At 54.4% G+C, this 23,359-nt stretch overlaps 1 protein-coding gene across 5 annotated transcripts in view; it reads right to left on the reverse strand.

The window, feature by feature from the left end:
- Positions 1-243: 243 nt before the first annotated feature.
- The window catches only part of VGLL4 (vestigial like family member 4), a 156,686-nt gene continuing 133,570 nt past the window's right edge, over positions 244-23,359 (reverse strand). For all 5 annotated transcript variants that reach the window (XM_075550033.1, XM_075550032.1, XM_075550031.1 and 2 more), the window contains 3 exons: positions 5,007-5,229; positions 925-1,048; positions 244-574 (listed from right to left, as the gene is read on the reverse strand). In XM_075550033.1, the coding sequence (XP_075406148.1) occupies positions 303-574; positions 925-1,048; positions 5,007-5,229 (619 nt within the window). In that variant the 3' untranslated portion in view covers positions 244-302. The remainder of the gene's footprint in view (positions 575-924; positions 1,049-5,006; positions 5,230-23,359) is intronic.

Raw genomic sequence — 23,359 nt, forward strand, 5'->3', positions numbered from 1 at the left:
GGCGGCTGGATCCCTCTTCCAATAGTGCAAATCGGACACGACGGCACTCTTCAAGTAAGCAAGCACGCACGCGGCCTGCGCAGGGCACGCAGCTCCCTGCCGGGGCTGGAAGCCCTGCGGCCGAGGTTTCTTTGGTAACTGAGGCAGGACGTGCGGACGGTCCCCCCGCGTTCCTGCCGCCGCGTGTGAGGGCACCCTTGTACAAAGACCGAGCAGACCGACCCTCCCCCCTCTGTCCCCCCCCCGCCCCCCCACCCCCCAGCCTCCGGGGTCGGAAGCGCCGTGTCCAGCCCGCGCCGCGCTCACGACACCACGGAGGGCGAGTGGCTGTGGCTGACCATGTGGGCCGAGGGGCTGGTGGGCTGGCCCCGCCGGGAGGCCGACTCCGGGCTGCTCGAGGCCCCATCCTTGGCCGCTTTGATCTGAAGCCATGTGTCGCCGAGGGCTTTGGCAAAGTGGTCATCCACGGAGCCCGTGATGGACACGGAGCTGGGCGCGGGCTCGGGCTCCTTGTAGTTCTTGCCCAGGCTCCTGCGGAAGTGCTCCTCCACCACGGGGTCGCAGGCGGCACTCGCTGCAGGGACAAGGGGCTCAGCAAGGAATGCTGGGCAATGCCAGTTGCCCCGTCCACCCACCCCCTTTCAGCACCGCCGCTCTGCGGGCCCGAGCTGGACACAGTGGCTTTGGGGACACAGACTGTCACCTCTCCACCTTAGGGAGGCTCTTGGGCAGTGACTTCACCAAGGGCAAGGTGGTGGGCTGAAGTGAGAGCTCAGAGCCCAGCACCAAACACGGTTCTCAAAAAGCACTGCTCCACCCGGCTAAGAGATCTGGACGTGTCCCATCCAGCACCCTCACACCACCCCTCTCCCGCAGCCAGGCTCAGGGGGGAATGCCTCCCCACCCCCCTACAAGGGTACTTACTGCTGGGGGGCCTCCGGTAGCTGGCAGGCAGGGAGGCCAGGCAGCCGCTGTGCATGATCGGGCAGTGGGAGAGGTTGCAGTTTCGGTTGCTGGCAGAGGCGCAGGTGATCACGGAAGGCCGGTTCTAAGGGCAAGAGGGCAGGACTGGCATCAGACGGGCAGCTGTCACAGGTCACCTCAAACTCAGACCTCAGCTCCCCTAGTCAAGCCTGATCGCCTACTGCTGCATAATGAGCCGAGCTGCTCAACGTGGTGTGCGTGCTGTGGTCCGCAGCTGCCCTGGTCTTGACTCAGAGAGGGGTCTCCTCAGATGTGAGTCAAGTTTGGAACCAAGTATAGCATTGGCAGTGGGCCACAGAAAGGACCATGCCCCCTTCCCCGAAAGAAAAGCCCACCCTGCCCACCTTCAAGCCGATTCCAACCCCAGTGGCACCGAGGACAGAGCAGAACGGCACCCAAGGGTCTCAGGGGAGCACATCTTCATGGTGGATCCGAATGGCTGACTGCGATGAGCAGTTCACCTTGTAACCCACGCCACGAGGGATCCTGAAAGGATCATGAGCTCCTACTGGGGCTGCCTGATCCTGCCGTTCCTACAGGCCAATGGGTGTGGTGTCTTTCCTCCTTCCTGTCTGCTTCCAACAGAGCCCAAAGCAATCCCCCACTCAACTCTGCTCAAAGCCACTGACTCCTATCATTGAATTCCATCTTCCTGTGAACTTTGTGAAGCCCCTCCTAACAATTCACACTCCTGCCGTGTACCCCCCCACCCAAACCCCCACCACACCTGTCTGCCCAGGAGAGCTCTAGGCACCCTTTAAAGAGGTGGTCTCCCCCCCAGGGGTGAGTAGGTCTGTTTGTCCATCCTTTCTGGCCCAGAGCAGGGATCCTTATGCAGTTTGTGGGCCAGAAAATGTCTGAACAAAAGTAGGCAAAGGCTTCTGGCAGGAGGCCAACAGCTTCCAAAGATGCATCAGCCTCCCATGATGGGGCATGCAAGGGGAAACACACCTGCCGCACAAACACCATAGAAGGCTGGCTGGAGGTCAACGTGAAACTAAGGACTTGCACTTACATCTAACAAGAAATTACACGCCTCCAAGGTGTGTGCGCACAGGCGATGGCGGCAGTGTGGCTCAGCAATTAAGGGTTGTCGGTACTTGCCATCAAGCCAGCCCCCACACCTGCACAATGGGATCACACCATTGTCGTGGGCAGTGTCGTCACTGCCTGAATTTTAGGAAGCAGGCTCAGGCTTCTCTTCCCATCTGAGTCTAGAAGCTGCACTGAAACCTGGTCATCGTCGGGGCAACACGCGAGCCTTCAGTGGCCAGGACTCAAACCCAGATCTGCAGGGAAGGAAGGAATGCCGTGCCCAGACTCTGTGCCTGCACTGCCCACAGGCGGGAAGGCCACTTCAGGAGGTGAGCAGAGCCAGCCATTGGTGCTGGGCAGTCTGAGGGCACCTGACCTGCAGATGCACAGAGGCCAAGTGCTCAGTGGCTTCCACTCCCGTCCCTCCCTTCTCACCCAGGTTGGAAGGACTGGCTGAGTCCCTTAGAAAATCAAAGCCCCCCCCCCATCTGCTGAATCGGGGCTCCCAGAGCTCCTACACCTTAACCGTCCAGATGGCTAACACCCACATTGTACAGGAGGAGAAACTGAGGCTAGACCTAAGTGGCCCAGTGGCATAGATCGTAGTGACACAGCACATGCACCCTGGGTTTTCACACGGTCACTGCTACCTGCCAGGCCACCATTTGCTATCTTGGAGCGTGCTTTCTTTAGCACATTCTCCGCCCTCACAGCGGCAATCTGTGCCTCGGTGGGGGTGCACCCCATCGCCACCGACATACCCCTGTGGCAACGCTGGACTAGAACAGTTCCCAGAGAGCTGGGTGGGTGGGTGTCTGTCCGTGAGTGTGGGAGCATGGACAGCCTGTCCACACCCCCTCAGAGTGATGGGGTGCCAGCAACTGAAGCAGAGCTCCTGAAAGCGGCTCTGCAGTGCTGCAGAACAGATATGTCCTGCTGGGCTGGGACCAAACTCCAGACACATCGGTGTGTCGAGGCTAGAGTTTCGGAGGGTCCCTAGCAACAGCTGCCTCCAGGCCACAGGGTCTCTTAGAACAGACCTGTGCAAGCCCCTAAACCAGCTACCACTGGCAACCCCGTGCATCCAGCAGAGGAGGCTTTCCGTGCTCGTCTTTCAGAAGATCGCCAGCCTTTCTTTGGAGGCACCTCTGGGAGACTCCAACCGATAGCCTTTCTGTTAGTCACTGAGCTTGTACCCATTTGTTCACTGGGGCGACCGGGCACCTAACAGACTGGGGGCCAAGTCCCTCAGCGCACACATATGGCGCACTCGGCCACAGCGTGCCAAGAGTGCAGCACCACAAGCCGGGGCCTCCGTGCCACCGGGCTGTCGTCATTCCCACGCAGTGGTCTCCTGGGAGCTCCCAGATCCCAAACACAGCTATCTCGGGACCCCACTGAGCACCCCCACTCAGGCAGTGCCCTAGGAACAAGGAAGGACCCCCACTCGCATGGCCCTGCCCCAACCCAGGTCCTTGTCAGCATCAGCCATACTGTCGGGTGAGATGTGAAGCGTGGTAGCAGAGCTATTTCAGTACTCCTTTCAGAACAGCACGGAGAACAAGACCTTATCTTGACTAGTGGACATCTAGCTGCTCCCTGACACAGCGCAGGAACAACTGGAGCCCACAGGGCTGCGGTGTCTCGCTCTGAGATGGGACGGGTAGCCCATGCTCCCCCCACTGGGATTCACAAGTTCTAGCCAACTTCCAATCCCAAACCCAAAGCCCAGCCCAGTTCAGCAGTCATGAGCTAAGATCGGTCCTGTGAACAGAGAATTCATACAAGCCCCAGCTGCTAGTCTCCCCACAGGCCACAGCCTCTTCTCACAGGGGCAGTATTAACACATGACATCTAGTAACAAGCTCAGGTGTCTGGGAAGCTGTTATCCCAGTTATAGTACGTGCTGCCGCCTGGCGGGGCCTTGTACAAATGACACAAAGCTGAAGAAACAGGCCTCCCCCCAGAAATCTTATCACCAGAGTCTACTTAGAGCATATGTGTCCTGCATCATTGCATCCAAATCCTTCTTTAAAAAGTACATCTTCCACTACTTAAAATACCAGGCAGCAAGAAAAAAACTCAAAGCAGAAAATAAGTTAGTTATGAAGGCATCAGGCAAGCATTTACTTAGGGTATCAGGCTACAGAGAGCAGCCTGGTTCCCTGGTAGATTCTCCCCTTCCATGTGGGGGCCCAGGGTTCCACGTGGATCAACGCCCCACCCCTGCAGCCACTAGCCATCGGTCAGTGGCCACTTGTGTATGGCTACAAAGCTCGCTAAGGAGGTCTCAGCAGAGCTTCCAGACTAAGATGGACTAGGAAGACCTCGTGGTCTACTTCTGAAAATCCGAATGATCTGGTCCCCCCAATCCATGCAGCTCACACAGGACCAAGTAGCATTTCACTCCTCTGTTCTTGGCGGTCACCGAGGTGAAGGCAGCCAACAAGTGAGGTGGTGATACAGAAAAGAACTCTGAGGTTTGGAGAGGGCCGTGCCCCAGCTGCCGCAGACTGATGCCAAAGCCCCTTTGTCATCTCTCTCCAGGGTGCCCGCTCTAAAAATGACTCTTGCCTCCTTCCAGGCAAACTATCTTTTGTAAGGAATAATTCAATTACCGCATTTTCCTGTACCAGGAAAGAACCCTGTGCCTGCCAATCACAGGTTTCTGACCAACATGAGCTCAAAGGCAAGAAAAGCCTGATGTGAAACCCTGGCCTTAAAACGTCCCACGTGGGTGGGAACCCGTTATGTGTCAAATCCAATCAGCCCTAAGAGAACCAGACCTGTCAGCGAAGACTGCCCAAGAGCCATGGGGGGGGGGGGGCAGCTGAGGCCTTCCATTTTGCAAAGGAAGGAAGCCCCAAAGGCACGGGCGAGGGCATTTCCTCTTCCAAAGCAAAACCAGGGAGGCTCTCTGAGGGGGCAGGGTCCCCAACCCAAGTCACAACGGCCCCCGGGCCTGGCCTGCGCGCTCAAAAGCGTACCTGCTGCCGCTCGGCCGGGGCCAGCGGGGGCGAGATGCCGGCCGGCCTGCTGGCGTCCACGCTGTTCTTGGTCAGGGCGAGCGGCTGCTCCAGGCTGAGGCTGGGGATGGAGGCGTACAGGTGGGCACCGTGCAGGCTCACGGCGGGGGCCACGGCGCGCTCGATGGGGCTGCGGCTCCGCTCGCGGTGGTCTTTCCGGCAGTCGCCATTGGCCGTCTTGTTCCTGAGAAAGAAGAAGGTGCGCTCAGACTCGAGCACCTGGCCAGGGGGACGGAGACCACGTGCCAGGCGCGCCGTGCTCATCGTCTTATTTTATTTTCTCCTCCCGGTAGATACATACTACACGTTCCTATCACCCACTTCTGAGCTCAGATCAAATAACTGATGAGCAAACCGAGAAGCCCGGCGCCCCAGATGGCGCACAGTTAACGTGCTTGCAGGTTCAAGTCCACCAGGCCTCCGGGGAAGGCGTGGTGAGCCAGCTAAACCTCTGCTGTCACAAGCCCTGCGGTTCCCAGGTCTGCGCGGTGATGTGACCCTGCTGCGTCTCCTTCAGCTTTGATCTGATCTTGAGGGGTGGCCTGCAGCAAGAACACAGTCCCGACGGGGCGCTGCAAAGTTAGTGTGGGTGCTCTTTCTGTCAATTCTCTTTCCCCACACGCTTTCGTAACTCCTGCCATAAGGAAGAGTCTCTGGGCAGTGCAAATGGGTAATGCGGGAGGGATTTCCAAAGACCGGCTTGGGGAACCTCTATAAGGCTGGCTCACTGGGACTTGAAACTGGTCAGTCTGACACCAAAGGGCTGCACCCATCAGGTCCCCAAACCAGCACTGCAGGGCCATCGGACCGCAGGCCGGGCCGGCGCCTCCCTCCTCCAGCATGCTCAGTGCTTGGCTTCTGCCTGACTCGCTGAGCAGCACTGTAGCCATTGCCACGTGCCCAGAGCCGCCCAGCGTGGGTTTGCTTAGGGTCTACCATTTGGAGAGGAAGACTATGATGGGAGCATCCAACAGCGCCCTGGAGTGCCCCCCTTGCCAGACCTGGAAACCAAGACTCAGAGCAGTGGCGCCCAGCCAGCCCTTCTCGACGCCAGAGAGCACCACGGGGCGGTGTTTCACCAGAACGTGCCGGGCAAAGCCCAGCAGCCAGCTCCGGAGGCTGTGCAGGGTCAGCAAACGCCATCCCTACTTGACCCAGCGCAGATAGGCAAGGTCACAGACTGAGCATCAGAGTTAACCCCCCACCCCTTCTTCCGAGTGACTTTTCGAGTTGTCCTCTGGCCTCAAACCGAGGTGACCGCCTCCGACGCTGGCTGAACACAATTCAATCGACTTCTAGGATACCTCCTCCCACTCCCCGCATGCTGTCGTTACTCCGGGGTCACATGCAGCTGGCCGACCCCGACCTGCAGAACTCCATTCACAGCAGGCCTGCAGTGTCTCCAGGAAAGGCTCACCCATCCTGTGCAAACCTATGCGAAAGACTCTCACCACTACCAGTTGCCCTTGGGCCGGTTCTGCTCCCTGTGACCCATGTGTGTCAGAGGAGAACTGAGTTCTAATGGTTTTCCCTGGCCAGCTCTGAGAACCTAGATCAGTCAGCTTTTCTTCTGAGGCACCTCTACATGGACTTGAACCTCCAACCTTTGGGTTAGCAGCTAAGCATGATCACCATTTTTTACCACCCTGGACCTCCGACACAGCACAAGCATCAGTCCCAGCTGCATCTAGGTGCCCCTGCTCCCATGAGCTTCCAAGGGTGCACAGGAGCCCAGAGGCCCCACGCCACACTGCCTGTCCCACAAACTCAAAACCAAAATCCATGCCGTCTAGTCAGTGTTGCTGAGGCTGTAAATCCATGGTTCTCAACCTGTGGGTCGCAACCCCTTTGGAGGCCTCACAACCCTTTCACGGGTTGCCCAATTCATAACAGAAGCAAAATGACAGTGATGAAGTAGCAACAAAATAATTTATGGTTGGGGCACTAGGAAGGTTGAGAACCGCTGCTATCTTTTGTCTGCCTTCTCTCAGTTGGCACATAATTCACACCCTGTAACTCAACAGCTGGATCATTAAGAAGAGCTGTGTGAGCATCACCATCAATTTACAACATTTCCCAACATGCTCCCAGGTAAGTAGGAATCCCTGTTACTGCCTACAGATTTATCGATCCTTTATACTCTCAGAGAAAACCACGCACAATGACAGAACAGAAAAAGCCCTCAACAAGGAAGTGAAAAATACTCGACTGAAAAAAATGTTAATGGTCAAAAAGGAAATCGATTGATGATGCGCATTAACCGAATTGCATCTGCATGTGCTGCTCTTACAGCAAGGCGATCCACACCCCTGGGGCCCCTGCACGTGGCTCTTGGGCTTTCACTCTCATTCAGTCTCCCGTACACTGATGTTCAGAAGTCAAGCTCTGATACTGCTCATCTTTCTCCCCTGGCGTAGCTGGTGGGTTTGAAAGCTTGACTGACAGTGCCACCCGGGCTCCTGGCACACAGGGACTCTGTATCCATCAGGAGAAACAGTGTGTCAGTGACAGGGCAGGATGACAACAGCCCCAGGGAAGTGGACCCGTGGGGGGAGGAGGGAGAGACACACTGTCCATGCCCTTCACTTGCTTATGTTCCCTAATCAAGAACCAGGGGCATGGGGACAGCGGGGAGCCCAAACTCAAGCCTTGCCTTCCTCTACCTTGTGTTTTAACACAGCGTCCACCCAGAGAGCTTTAACCAGAACTAGGCAGTACACCCCACCACCTGAGTCCGGCATAGCAGGCCAGTACTGTCCAGTCAGCACCAGAGCGCTGGCCACAGGGCGCTCACAGGACACAAGCATTTCATTTATGGTTTTATCTCCTTTCCTTCGTTTATTCTCTGTTGACTATAAAAAATGATTCTCAAAACCTATTAGAGAACACATTTTTCAGCACATTCAGACAATCATGGGAGGGCAAGGTCTGGCTGCACAGCCTAGAAAATGCTCCAAAGGCCCACGCATATCCTGGCAATTCCCAAGAACTCACCCTCCACCATATGCTCTTCACTCCAGACCGCCATCTAGGGTAACCTACAAGAAAGACACTGCCACCCTTCACACAGGCACCAATCACCACGGGAGCAGGTAGGGAAGGGTGCCCATGTAATGGGCTCTGGACATGGGCACACACCTGCATGCTCAGTATCAGAATAAAAAGATTAACTGTTGACAGGATTATATAAAATGCTCTGGGACACAATCTCTTATCCTCCTTCCCCCTCTAAAAAAAAAAAAAATCAAGGCTTGGGAAGACTGCTTAACAGTAGGCACATTTCCTGCCAGCTAACTTCTCCAGTGCCAGCTGAGCCTCTGTGTGTCTCACGGGCTCCACAAAGCCAGGCGCAGCCCTGTCTTCTCTGGGCTAACACTGACACCGGCGGGGGTGGGGGGTAGGGGGGGCGGATGTGCACAGGGGCTAACTGCAGAGGCTCCTACCAGGAGCAGGACATTGCTCCCCAGGATGAAACCAGCCTGGTCCTGCACTGTGGGGGAGGGGGTCAGATGCTGAAGGCAGTTCCCCTGCTGCTGGGGACAATGAACTATTTCTCCCTGAGGCTTGCGACCATTAGTTTGGTTCCTGTAGGTGGAGTTCACACCCTAGCGATAATGGTCTCTATCAGTTGAGCCAGGGAACAAGTCAAACCAGCTCTGTGACATCCAAAGTTAGGCTGCCATCCTAAATCTAGGATCCACCCATCTTGTCACATGTAAACCCCCAATCCCTCCTCTTCCTATTGCGTGTATGTCCCTAGACCACCCCCTCTCATTGCTGTATTACCTATAGTGCAACCCATGTAATTAGTGGGCTTGCACGCCCCCCAAAGGTATGTAAGCCTGGGTTAGCAATAGTCCTCTCTCCTGGGCTCCCTCTCCTCCCAGTTTCCCTTTCCCCTAGTCCTCCTTCTGTACCCCCTCTCTCCACGTGGACCACCAAGCGGGGCTGAGGTGAGCATGCTACCATGAAATGTGTCTGATACCATTACTGCATTATCTCCTCTCTCTCTCGTGCTCTCTATGATTCCAATATATGTCTCAACCGTACAATTGTGCTTACTGAACCCGTGATTAGTGGTGGGGTGGGTTTGGCACCCCCAACTCATACCACACTGCACCATCTTCACCATGGTGTGCTTGAGCTCACTGTTGTTAAATCCCGCCACACAGTTTTGGTTAGCTGATTTTGGGAAGTAGACTGCCAGGCCTTTCTTCCTAGTCTTAGTCTAAGAAGCTTCATTGAGACCAGCCTAGCATGGTTGACCCTGCTGGTATTTGAAATGCCAGTGCTGTCACTTTACTGACAGCAACACAGTAACATGCATGCTCCCTGACAGGGGCCAGCAGAGAAGGGTAGCAGAAGTGAGCAGGCCATGAACAGAGGGATGGAGAACCACACTGGTGGGGCCAAGGGCCTGGCTGGACCTCAGGCAGCTTGCCCACAGCCAACATCAAGGTCACCCTTGGCCACCTACAGGAACAGCAAGCCTGACCCTCCCTCACATACTCATACAAGTGGAGCTCAGTCACATGCATCAACTCAGCTGGGTCCGGGGATAGCCAGCCCTGAGACACGGGGTGATCAAGCGTTGCCCCAGACTGCCCAGTTCATGGGGCAGAGGGGAGGAGGGTGGGGCACCATCCACGTCCCTGAAGGGCCACACGGGCTTTGAGGAGACGAACTGGAGTGCTGCGTCTACCCCAAGGCACCTCTGAAGAAAGGCCTGGCAATCTATTTCTGAAGAATCCGCCTTGAAAATCCCACGGAATGTACTGCCATAGACGCTGCGGCCCCAACCTGGAGCCCCAGAGTCGCCTTGACAGCGTCTAACCGAACCCCAGTAAACGGCAATGTCACCGCAGTAGCATCACGGGATGAGACCAAAACATCAGACACACAGCAGGGCAGTCTTGAAGAACTCGTGGGTTAATTTTAGCAAAATTATACATTACTCACATTTCCAGCTCATTTGGCTGGTTCCCGGAGCATACAGACAGACACTGTTTTCCCTGTGTCTGCCTGTGAATCATAGCGAGGCCCGGCTGCTCACCAGAGCGTCATGTGCTTCCAGGGGCACCAGCCCCAACCCCACATCCTGCCTGGGCCATATTCGTCCACTCCATCCTGTCCGCTCCCGAGAACGCATGCCCTCCTTCAGCGGAAGCAGCACTGCCGGGGAAAGAATAAGAAGGGGCCAAACCCTCAAAACACTCCCCTACAACAAAGCCCCTGGAGGGGGCATGCCGTCCCTATCAGCCTCGGCGCGGACAGCCAGGCTGGGCAAAGGCTACCTGGAGGCCAAGCAGGGAGGCCTCAGGAGGAGCCATCCTGAGATGCTCTGTCCGGCACGTCCACCTGCACAGCCTTGTGCTCGCTGCCCAGCGAGGCCTTGGGTATATCTTGCTGGCCACCCAAGAAACAGAGCTGAGCCTGAACTCCTAGGAGGGGGAGCGCTGCTTCTGAAGGCCCTGCCCACTATGTCTCGCTCTGGCTGTAGCAGTCCAGGTGGATCAGTAAGGTCCTGCCAAGCCCCCAAAGCAGGCTCTCCTAACACATAGGACACACGAGGGCAGAGAAGCCCTTCCTAAAGCCAGGCCACTCCTGGCAGAAGTGGATGGAAGGTCTGTGTGGCCACATCCCTAGGCTACAGGGCCTAGGGTTTGGGTGGATGTTTGAAGTGACGGGAGCAGTGGGGATGGCAGAGGGGCCAGGGGAGACCAGAGCCAAACAAGGAGAATGTCAGCCCTGAAAATGTAAACAGCACACTGATGACAACCCTCCCGACATCTAACACTGACGACAGAGGGACACGTACCACTGTGCAGCTTCAGAGAAGAGGCAAGAGCCAGAGGAAGGAGACAGAGGGTGGGCGCCAGGCCCCATCAGAGCCCCAAGTGCCTCTTCAGCCCTGCTCCCCTCCTCTTCCCACCCCGTCCCAGCTGTGTGAGCGGGGAGGCGCTGGCCCTGGGCAGGCCCATCCTGCCTGGCTTTCAGAGCCAGCACACTGCCCAAGCCACCCTTTCTCTGCCACGCCTGCTGCAGTGCAGGCCCAGGGGGCCCTTGAGCAGCGGGCACTGCACTCCAGAGAAAGACCAGCAGCAGCCAAGGCAGGAGGGCGGGGAGACGAGGTTGTCCCCTCCAGAAACCGACTTTTTCTGAACAAGCAGAATTTGAGAGAACTGCTTTAAATATTGGGTATGAGTAGTAATGAAATTCTTCCTGCCTTGTAACTACTTTGCATTTCCCTCTCCCTGCTCCTGACCCTGCTCCTCAGAGCCTCCCACTGCAGAGTGCTCAACTTCCCAACCTGGGGGGGGGGGGGGGGAGAGGAGGAGCTTGGTAGACGCCCAGGCCAGCTCCACACATAGCATCAGCAGGAAGAAAATGTGGGGACAATACCATTGTGGCAGCCCCAAAGGACCCCGGACCCTGAGCTCTGCTCGAGACAGGCCTGTCCTGAGCAGTGGGGTATACCTGCATAGACAGACGGAGACACGTTGTCCCCACTGAGGTCACCGTCATTATGTGACCCAGGAATAGTCACCTCTCCTTACCACACGTCACTCCCCTTTGTGCAAGTACCAACTTCCAGCACACCTCCTCCTCCTGGGGGAGGCCACCCAGGCCTCCAGGCCGCATGTCATTGCGCCTGTCCATGTCAGCTTCCACCTGCAGCTGACACGATGGGAACAGTGTCCCAAAATACAGCAGATTAACAGTCGAGCTAACGATGCACAAACACAATTACGTAATAACACAAGGTTTCCAGGCTATCTGTGGGTAACTCCTCTGAAGCAGGCAGTCTGTTTAGTCTGGAAGCTCCGCTGAAACTTGACTTTTGGGGACCCCACTGCTCTGAAATACCAGGGACATTGCTTCCGGCAGCACACAAGCCACCACCCACCGTACAACCAACGAACAGACAGTGGTGGCTCAGCCATGAGGCCAAGTGTGAAGACCAGAGTGGGGGTAGGGGGGCTGGTGGGGCTTCGCTCTGTGGGTGTCGATGGCACTGAATGCTCATATCCCTACTGAACATCAACCTGCCGGGTCACAGGGCAGGCTTTGTCACTGTATTAAAGACACAACACTGCCACGTGCCACAAGTGAGTACCCGGAGGTCCGGAGAGGTTCAGTGCCTTGTTCCATGTTAGAAAATCAGTACAGTACAAGGATTCAAACGTATGGTCGTCTCTAATGCCTCCCTGCCCCAAGTCCCCACCCCCTTTAAAAAATCATTTTTGGGGGGCCCTTAGAACTCTTATCACAATCCATCCATCCATACATTGTGTCAAGCACATTTGTACATATGTTGCCATCATTTTCAAAACATTTTCTTTCTACTTGAGCACTTGCTATCAGCTCATTTCACCTCTTCCCTCATGAACCCTTGATAATTTATAAATTAGTAGTTTTATTTTTTCTTCTGAATGTACTCTTTTTTGCATTTTTAAATAATATATACATCAGTTGTGTCAAGCACTTTTGTACATTCCTTGCCCTCATCATTCTCAAAACATTTGCTCTATGCTTAAGCCCTTGGCAATCAGCTCCTTATTTTTTTCGTCTCCCTCCCTTCTCCCCCCTCCCTCATGAACCCTTGATAATTTATAAATTAGTAAATTAGTATACTTTGTCATACCTTATACTGTCCGACGCCTCCTTTCACCCACTTTTCTGTTGTCCCTCCCCTAGGGAGGAGGTTATATGTAGATCCTTGTAATCAGTTCCCCCTTTCTACCCTACCTTCCTCCACCCTCCCAGTATCGCCACTCTCACAACTGGTCCTGAAGGGATCATCGACCTGGATTCCCTGTGTTTCCAGTTCCTATCTGTACCAGTGAATATCCTCTGGTCTAGTCAGACTTGCAAGGTAGAATTGGGATCATGATTGGGGGGGTGGGGGTGGGAGGAAGCATTTAAGAACTAGAGGAAAGTTGTATGTTTCATCACTGCTACGTTGGACGCTGACTGGCTCGTCTCCTCCCCTCGACCCTTCCGTAAGGGGATGTCCAGTTGCCTACAGATGGGCTTTGGGTTCCCACTCCGCACCCGCCCTCATCTACAATATCATTTTGTGTTCTTTGGTGCCTGATCCCTGATCCCTTCGACTCCTCGTGATCACATAGGCAGCTTGCCTATTAAAAGATATAGCGTCTAGGGTCTTAAAGACTTGAAGGTAAACAAGCACCCAAGTCCCTTTTATAATGAAGACGACAGCGACACAGAAAGGGCAAGCCAGAGAACATGTCAGGGACCTGTGCCCCTCCACCCAGACACTATCCCATCAGAGCACCGTGTCGGCTTCAGACGGCGATTTCCTCCGAAGGACAGGCTGGTAGTGACTGCTGCAGTCCCCGGTACCTCCCCATCTCACTTCCAGATGCCACCCAGTCTCTGGGCGGTCCTCTTAACCTGGGTCTCTGTCTTCTACTTGTCAGTCACACACACCAGCTGACACTTGGCAACACCATGCATGTCAGAGTCGAACCATGCACTGGGACAGTTTCTCAATGGCCGATTTGTCAGAAGCATTATCACCAGGCCTTTCTTCTGAGGCACTTCCGAGTGGACTCAACCCTCCAGCCTTCTAGACAGCACGCAGTTGGGCATGTTAACCCTTTGCATCACCAAGACACAGAGAATGCTTTCTTGTACCCCCTTTCAACTTTAGTCGACGGTGCCCCAGAGCTGCCTGAGGGAGGCGCCATACCCCAGAGTGCCTTCTGCCAGCAGGGTACACGACTGGCAGTTGTCTGCACCCTCACCACGCCCGCCTGAGCCCTGAACACTGACTCCTGCCAGTTTCCTGGGGGTGCCCTCGCAAGGCCTCAGCCACCAACACAGTCAGTGTTCCCTAGCGCCAACTAATTTCAATGGCCTTTCTTTTCCTACTGCCCTATACTTTTTTAGCGTTCTGTCTCCCAACCATGTTCTTCTGTGTCATCTATAATTCACAACAATAACAGAGTTTCCTCCGAACAGACTATTGTTCTCCTGATAGGTATCAGTCGACCGGAGAAGCCATGCACAACAGAAGGAGACGCTACCGGCCCCGTGCCACCTGCACCATGATTCCTATTCGTGTGAAGCCATTGGTGCAGCCACTACGCCAACCCATCTCATTGAGGGCCTTCCTCGTGTTCGCTGCCCCTCTACTTTGCCAAGCACCAGCTCCTTCTGGAACTGCCTCTACTGACGACAGGTCCAAAGTATTCGAGAGGGGACTCCTGCAAGAAGAAAACCGAAAAACCAACAAACTCTATTTTTCAAAGCTATGTATTTAAAATTTTATTTTACAAAACCACCTTATCACCTTCAAAGCACTCTCCATTACATTTAATGCATTTGTCAAAAATGCAATTCCACTCTTGGAAACATTGTCAAACTCATCTGTTTGGATGGCTGACAGCACCTCCCTCTCTTTTTCCTTCCCCTCTTCTACATCGTCGAATCACTGTCCTTTCATGCCCCTCTTCAGCCTCGGAAACAAAAAGCAGCTGCACTGAGCGAGGTCAGGTGATGTGGTAGATACATAATCATTTGTCAATTTGAGGATTAAGAGCGTAGGGGTGGCATCTAGCTTGTCAATCAGATCATAGCCAATGAATTCTCTGGGTGGGCATGACCTTCTCCTGAGAATTCTGGGAAATCCGGTACTTCCTCCTCGGAGGCGGGAGACACCTCTCTCTCTTCCACTCCCTGGGAGACATGGCAGCTGACAAGACACATGGTACTATGCTAGTGCCCTGAGCTGGAGAAGCCACATGGTCCTACCCTGATGCAACCAGACCTCTGAAGTAGGAGAAGCCATGCAGAGACAACTGCCAGTGCTGAGATGCTGACAACGCCACTGGATCCAAAATCTTTCTACCCACTGGCCTGTGACGTTCTACATTCGGTGTCATTGCATGTGTTTCGTGAATCTCAAGAGGACTTTATAGATTGGTATCGAACATATGGGCTAATATGGGACTTATGGACTTGATCTGGACTGGGATGTTTTCTCAGTGTTCAATTACTCTTGTATATAAATCTCTTTCTTATATACATGTGTGTCCATGGCTTTGTTTCTCTAGTGTATGCAGACTAACACAGGTGAGTAAGGTGCATGGGACAGGAGAGGCATGCTGGTTCTTGCCAAAATCTAGGGCAGAGATGGCTACATGAGCAGGTGCCTTGTTATGGTGGCAAAACCAGTTCCCCCGTCTGCCACAAATCAGGCCTCTTTTGTCTGTTGCACACTGTTAAGCAATCTCTTCAGAACCTCTAAGTAGAAAGCTTGATTAACAGTCTGACTTGGTGAATGAACTCCTAATGCCCTTGGAGTCGATATTCCATTCGGTTAGTTGATGGGCATCCAGAACGAGGTTTGCCATTAATTCACATTTCCTCTTTTTTGAAACGAGAAAACCACTCATACACTTGAGTTTTTTCCATTGCCATGTCCTCGTAAGCTGTGTTCAACATTGTAACAATTTCTGCAGCATTTTTCCCATGCAGGGAACAAAATTTCACAGCTGCATGCTGTTCTTTTAAATTGGCCATCACAAAAATTAAGGTTTGAGCGAAACTGCTGGTACGAAAAAATTCAGTGACCAGTGAGAACTTCCCAGGTGATGCCACTGGGTGCATCAACTCTAGCTGCATGATATTCGCCCGGCAGAAACGATGCACACTACGAAAGCTCCACCCAACTGAGCTTTCCCTGTATCGTGGGCGCGTGTGTACTCCCCTGTGTATAGATGAAGTCTGGTTATCTTTGCCTCAAAGGAGCGCTCGAGCGTACTTTTCCAAGCAAGGTAGACTGGTTGGTCCTTTAGCAATCCACAGTGCTTTCAATGTTCTTTGCCGCCGCCGCCACAAGTCAAATGCATGGATTATTCTGTAGTCTTTCTTATTCCGTGACTAACTTTCACCTACACATGAGGCAATTAAAAATATCATGGCTTCGGTCAGGGTTCACCTTAGTCCTCAAAGTAATGTCCTTGCTTTAAACAGGTCTCCTGCAGCAGATTTACCCCCAGTGCAACCTGTCTTCTGCTCTCTTAACTGCGGCTTCCATGCGCACTGATTGTCGATCCCAGCAAGACAAAACCTTGGGCATCGTTGATCTTTTCGCCATTGATCAGGATGTTACCTATTGGTATCGAAGATTTCCAGTCCCTAAAACCATGGGGCCCTTGGCCAAGCACCGACAGTTGACGGTTCAAGCCCACCTACGACTGCCTTAGAAGAAAGGCCGGACTTGGGAAAACCCGTTGGATCACAACAGTCTACTCTGAAACCCGCCAGCAGCCAACCACACAGCACAGCCAGTACTATGGACTCACCGAGGGGTGCCGGCAGCTAGTGAGCTAGATCAGCTCCTACTGGGTGGTGGAGTCCACCGAGAGCTGCGTGGCAAGAAAGGTCTAATGAGCTACTCCCCACCCCACCCCCACCCAGAAAGCGACTGAAACGCTACAGAGCACAGCCCTGCTGACGCACATGGTGATGGTGGTGTTATGTTGGAACCTATAGCCACCCTATGCCCAACAGACCCACACACTGTCCTGTCCTGTGCCATCCGCACAATTGTTCTTGTGTTTGATCCACTGTTGCAGCCACTGCAACTTTACCAAGGACGGTGTCCAACAAAAGGAAAGGGCGCATGGCTGAGAGGTCGCCAGACACTGTGGCCCTTGTAGCCATGGCCCCTAGTGTGATGGAGTGTAATTGTGGACCCTGCGTCTGAGCTCACTGTGGAGGGAGTTCTCCGCTACAGGACCGAGGTACAGTGAAGTCCTGATTCAAAGAAGCTCTGGTGGTGTAGTACGTTATGCACCGGGTTGCTAACCACAAGGTCACAGGTTCAAAACCACCAGCTACTTGGTGAGAGAGAGGAGGCTTTCTACTTCCTTAAAGAATTACAGTCTCAGAAATGCGCAGTGGCAGTTCTACCCTGTCCTGAGTCAGAATGGACTTGATGGAGCGAGTTTGAGTTTCTACAGCCCTGACTTTCGTAGAGGGGGTGAACCAAGCCACATCTTTTGTTTCTCTGTTCACTAGAGGATGGGACTTAAGACCCCACCCCTAGTTTTCCTTGGAGATATGGCGGCCTCCAAGACAAACCATACCTCCCATAGGAGCCATTCTTCAGTGTCTGAGAGCTGCCCGAGGCACAGAGAAGTCGCAGGACCATCTGTAAGAGCCTGTCCAAGGTCTCTGTCTAAAGCGGCAGAGGCCACCAGGACCAGATGCAGAGACTCCTCAGCTGGCTTCCTGGCACACGGAGGCAAAGGCGAAGAGACCATGTGGCGCAGAGACTGAGGACCGGAGAGAGTGGGCCAGTGACTATATCCTTACTGCTTGCTGATCCTGATTGGTAGTAACTCAACAACTTCCCTAGTAAACCCCATTAATCGGGAGTCTTGCTTGTGGGTTCTGTGTGGCCATTGCAGCCAATCATCGGACCCAGCTGACAAGGAGAGTATCGTGGGAGGAGAGGTTGGGGCGTGGAGGCATGTCTGACCCCTGCCTTGAGGCAACAGGGAAGCACAGGAGGTCAGATATGGTCCCCAGACCACTTAGTAAGATGGGGTAACCTATATCAAACAGTGTTTCAAAACCATGGCCTCTCAAATGCCCTTGGCTAGGTAGGTACACACGTGCGTTACCAAGGGAGTGGATCTATCAGTGTTCGTGTGAGGCCAGGTAAGTCCAGACCAGCTGATGAGAAGCTGCGTGCCCCTAACCTGAACGTTCAGCATGGAGTGCGAGAGTAAGTGATCCAACAACCTCTTCCTGGGTCACCAGCCACAGGCATCCCCGAGAACCAGGCTCTGTGAACGGTGCCCACTCCGCAGGACAAGCACTCAGGCCGACAGCTGCCATTCCACCCTATCAGGGCCCCGTGTGGTTTTCAGTGGTTGATCTTCGGGAAGTAGGTCACCAGGCTGTCCTTCTGAGGCACTTACGGGTGAACCCTAAAATCCAACCTTTGGGTTGGTAGCTGGGCATGTTAATTGCTTTTAACCAAGGACTCTCTTTTCCCCACAGGGGACCAAAGCATTTTCAAAAACGATGTGTTGCTGCTAGCTGCTGGGGCTTGTGGCCAAGTCAGCCTTGACTTGTGGAGATGCCACGCACCGACAGACCGTGCCGCGTCCTGCTCAACCTCTGCACGGGGTTGTGGACCAAACTGCTGTGGCCCCTAGGTTTCACCGGCAGATTCTCGAGAAGCTAAAATGTGCTCAACAACATACAAGATTCCTCCGACAGGCAGGTGGTGGCTGCAGGAGGAACACTGACCAGGAATCGAACCCAGGTCTCCTGCATGGGAGGTGAGGGAGGCGGGAATTCCGCCACTGCGCCACCACCATCCTCTAAAATGATACGGTTATATAAAGAAGAAATAGAGCCGAGTGACCTACGACCTTCTCTTCTCACAGGGTGACTAATGCAAGACCTGACAGCCCGGGAGACAGCAGGGCTCTCCAGACAGTGTGGCCTCCAGGAAGACCAGGCCCATGGCTTGCTTGGGGACAGTCAGCCTTGGGGCACAGCTCCTCCCTCTCCCCCAAGGGACTGAGTCTCACTTAAGAACACCAAACCAAACGTAAAAGCCAAACTCTGTGCCCCGGAGTCGATGCTGACTCATAGTGACCTTACAGGACAGGGTAGAACTGCCCCGGTGGGTTTCTGAGACGGTCACTCCTTATGGGAGCAGAAAGCGCCTTCGAGAATCGCTAGTGGCTTCAAACCAGTTTTTCTGCAACGAAAACTGGCCGCACATGTTTTCCATCACTAGCTGAAAGAGGAGGACAAACTAAAGTTTGAGAAGAGGGCCCCCCTGAAAACATTACTGGTAAAGCAGCCCCACCCACCCAACCTACCGCCAGCATCTGCCACCACAGTGAGTCCCTACCTGGGGGGCCAGGACTGCTCCCCACCCCTGCTGTGCGCCTACCCCAGAGACATATGACAAGGGGGCTGAACCCGTGTGCACCCCAACCACTATGCATATGTCCCCCACATGTACTCTCCGCCTTTGCAAATGAATGGAGATGCCGCTGAGATGAATGAAATATAAAAATTAATTTAAAAAGCCGCCTGCTACTAAATTTGTAGTCCTTTGTTGCCGTCGGCTGTCTGGGTGAATGGTAGTTGAAGAAACACCCACATTTCTCTGGCAAGGAGCTTCCTGCGCCTGGTCTACAGCAGGAGCAGCAGAGGTGGCCGAGGGGAGTATCCCTAGACACAAAATACAATAGAATACCACACCCGGGGAGGGTGAAGCAGCCAGAACCTCAAGGGTGGACGTGGCAGAGCCAGGGGACAGACAGCCTTCCAAGACCAGGCTGTCCCCCAGCCTCCTCCACCCTGGATGCTCTGGACTACAGTACCCGGGACCACAATGAAACCCTCGATCACTTTGGGCACCGGGCACTTGCAGTTCCTAGACCACTAACCCCTTAGCATGCCCCAGGGAGGGTGGGGGGCTGGTGCCCTGCCTAGCACTCGTGACTGCCTTTCACCTTCCAGACCCCCCTCAGCGGGGCACACACCTCACACGACCCCCACGGAGCCCATCCCCATGGAGACACACGCCCCAGACCAGCTTTCTACATACAGAAAAGCAATGTTCACCTTCTCACACAGGCAAATAGCCTCTTTGGATTTCTTCGGTTAGCCAAAACATGTACTGACATCGTCGTCCATAAAAGATTAGTGGCCTAGGGTGAGCTTTGGGACAGAGAGCGCCTGTGTTTGTTTGTTTTTTGTTTTGGAAGGAGGGACTTGCATCAGGGCAGGTGGGCTCACTGCAGAATTCTGCCTTGCATGCCCCTGCACCACAGTCACGGCCTCCAGATGCCAGCCGACATTGGTTCCTGCCGAGCTTCCAGACTGAGAGGGACTACAAAGAAAGCCCTGGAGATCGACTTCTGAAAACCAGTCCACGGAAAGTCCCGCATATCAAAACAGTCCACCATCCCCCCACCCTACCCACAGCAGACGATGGGGGTGGTCACAGGACTCAGGCAGGGCCGGGTCCCACTGTGCACTGGGCTGACCTGAGCCAAGAGAGAAGTCTCAGTTATGCCAGGTGTTATAGAAACCAGTGGAGACATTTAAACCTGTCCATGTGACTTTGTTAAGAAATAGGGACAGTGATCAGGAGGCAGAATCATCAGGCTTTAGTCACAAGGCAGGGACAGCCTGAGGCGCCCAGGGTTAGAAAAGGCAGGAGAGGCTCTGCCCTGTGAGCCCCGGGGGCGAGTAAGGCCAGCAAGGCCTGGCTTTCTAAGGCCTGGGTGGGACTAGTTACAGCAGCAGGGGACACAAATGGCCTTGGAGTGAAGCCATGCCGGGAACAAGAAGGACCGTGAGCCACCGCGGGCTGCTCAGAAGTTTCCGTAATCCCATGTCTAGAACAACGCCTGGCATACAGTTAACTATTTTTGTGAATGAGTAAGTCAGCAAGGAAACAAATTCCTAGCGGAAACCGACACTCACTGGCCCGAGGGAGGCACTCGGGGAGCTGGAGCACCAAGGCAGCATGTGGCTCGGAAGTCACCCGCCCCCGGCCCCCCATCACTGCCCACCTGTCAGAATCCCACCCCAATCCTCCAGGGGCATTCCTTATTTACAACGCCTTCCACAGCCAGTCACCGGAAGTTACTATAAGACTTGTGACAAGTTAGGCTGCTTTGTCCTTGAGGGGGGCGAGGAGCTCTGATTAAGGGGGGCTGTGAACCCCGGGAGAGGAGGTGGAACTGCGACCTCCCTGAAGGACAGCCATGGTTCTCACGGCCATGCCACATGGGCAGGACAAGTGTCTGGTCTCAGGCCAACCCCTCTGGAAGACACAGAAGGGGTCTCCCCCCCTCCCCCTGTCAGTCTCCCTTAGCCCTGCAGGCGCGGAATTCTGAATCTCTTCAAATGAGTCCACAAGGGCAGGCGGCTTCCCCGCCCACTGCCCACCCAGTTCTGCCTGGCTGCATTTGGATGGGGTCCCACTCGCTGCAACACTCCAGATGTAAGATGACAAAGCACACAGGAAATGATCACCTTCCTTCCATTCAGGAGTCTCACCTTCCGTGCTCAAGTCCCGGCCTCCGTTGTCCCTGTCACCAGCGGCATGCGTAGACTTAGGACACTGACCATGTTCCCCAGGAGCTTGCCGACAAAATGGACGAAGGAGTGGGGCCAGTCAACGCCTACAGGTCACAAGAGTACAATCCCCGCCCAGACCGGGCAGCCTCACACCCCGTGGTGCTGGGGTCACTGTGAGGTGGGACGAGTTTGATGGGGCCGACACCCACAAAAATAGTTCTGGCCCAGGAGCCAAGCAAGGAATGGGTCTAGTAAACCCCAGAAGGGAGCACTCAACACCTGAACTCAACCTGAGACACGAATGGCTGCCTCAGCTGCCCGTCACGTAGTGTGTGGGTACCTACTGTCCCCCAGCAGTCTTCCCCCTGTAACGCAGCTATATTTGTGACTCCCAGTAGCTACACTCAGAGCGACTAAGAGCAGAACTGCCCCTGTGGGTTTCCCAGACTGTAACTCTTCACAGGAGTTGAAAGCCAAGTCTTTCTCTCATGGAGCAGTTGGTGGACTCAAACTGCAGACCTTGTGGTTAGCAGCCCACCGTGCAACTGCTCTGCCATCAGGGCTTCTACAGGGTCGCTGTGCGTCAGGAATGACTTGATGGCAACGAGTGTGATTTTTTTTCTTTAGTTACCTGGACAGTTTATATGAGTTACTAAATGCCAAATTTGGATCAGATGAGGGGGGGGGGATCAAATTTCCTTCTCGTGGTACCTGGTTTATTGTGACCCTCACCCCTTCAACTGCTCTCACAGCTGAAGGCAGGCGGCCACCCCAAATGTCAAGCTGAGAACGGAGAAACCAGTTCCACAGCGTTCTGTGGATGCCTTGCTTTTAGAAGGCAACCCCTAACTCAGTAAATATACTCAATGCCAAGTTTGAGAGCCAGTTGTTTGTTTGTTTTTCATAAAACTGACTGAAAGCAGAAACCATGGGCAAACTCACTCCATTACGGCACACCCAGCCCTCACTTACCTAAGTGCTTGGGCTCCAAAGCCGGGACCGTTCGGGAGGTGAAAACTGGTCTTCAGTAGAAATGAAGGAAGACCAATCACACTCGCCTCTCCCTTCACTTGAGCTGTGAAAGGCCAACCAGGGCCCTACTGAGGTCGAACCTGCTACTCTACTGCTCCATCCCTTGCCCCTCCCCCATGCTGCCTACAGAGAGCAAGCCTCCCGCCCATCAAAGAGGGACACCCTTCTTCCACAGCCAGCATGGGCCAAGGTGTCACCTCTCCCCAGCTCCCCCAGGCCCACCTTCCTCTTCACACTTACCTGTTTTTAGAGGCCCCAGTTCATCCTTTCAAAACACCCCAGGTGGGTTTGTCAGGGGCAGGAGGCGCCCCCAGCCCCACGGAATCTACAATCCAGAGGATCCTCTGGAGCGCTGATGGTCAGCCAAACCTCTGCTCTGGGTCTGGGACTCGCTGACACCATCCTCATCCACGTAGCCTGCCCCACCCTCAACTCTGCCCACCCAGGAAGTCTAGCGGGCTGCATGGTGCCGGTCAGCTGACATGGGTGTCTCTGGGTGCTAGAACTTGACTGTCCCATCTTGGGGCTCCTTCTGACCCTCCTTACCACCCCTCAAAGTGGAGAGCTGTGGCCAGACTTTGAGGCCCTACTTCCTCGCTGGCCCAGACAGAGCCCATCTCAGCCCCCTGTGGTGCCCGCACCCAGGACCTACCAGGCAGCATCCCTCCCTCTGCCCAGTACTCCCACAGCCCAGGAAAGCATGCCTTGTCGCCACTCCCAGGCTGCACACAGCTCCAGGTCAGCAGCCTTGGCATTCACTGCTGGACAAGACAGTCACTAAGTGAGGAGCATGTAGCTAGTTAAAAAGTTTGAAAATGAGAGATGCAGCAGGAGCTCTTACAGGATGACTAGCTAATCACTTTAAAGGCCCTGTACTCATAAGTATCCCTTAAAACAGTAATACTATCTGACCGCAAGGCCTTTCCGTCCGGTTGAGCTTTACAATCAATGGTGCTGGCAAAGAATATCGAGCGCACCACGGACTGCCAGAAGAACAAACAGATCTGCCTTGGAAGAGGCGCAGCCAAATGCTCACGTACTTTGGATGTGCAGTCAGGAGAGTCCAGTCCCTGGAAAAGGAACTCATGCTTGGTAAAGCAGAGGGGCAGCCAAGAAGAGGCAGCGCCTTCAAAGAGATGGGCCGACAGTGCCTGCAGCGATGGGCTCACACATGACAACGG

The sequence above is a fragment of the Tenrec ecaudatus genome, chromosome 5 (genome assembly GCF_050624435.1).
Source record: "Tenrec ecaudatus isolate mTenEca1 chromosome 5, mTenEca1.hap1, whole genome shotgun sequence".
Classification (NCBI taxonomy): Eukaryota; Metazoa; Chordata; class Mammalia; order Afrosoricida; family Tenrecidae; genus Tenrec; species Tenrec ecaudatus.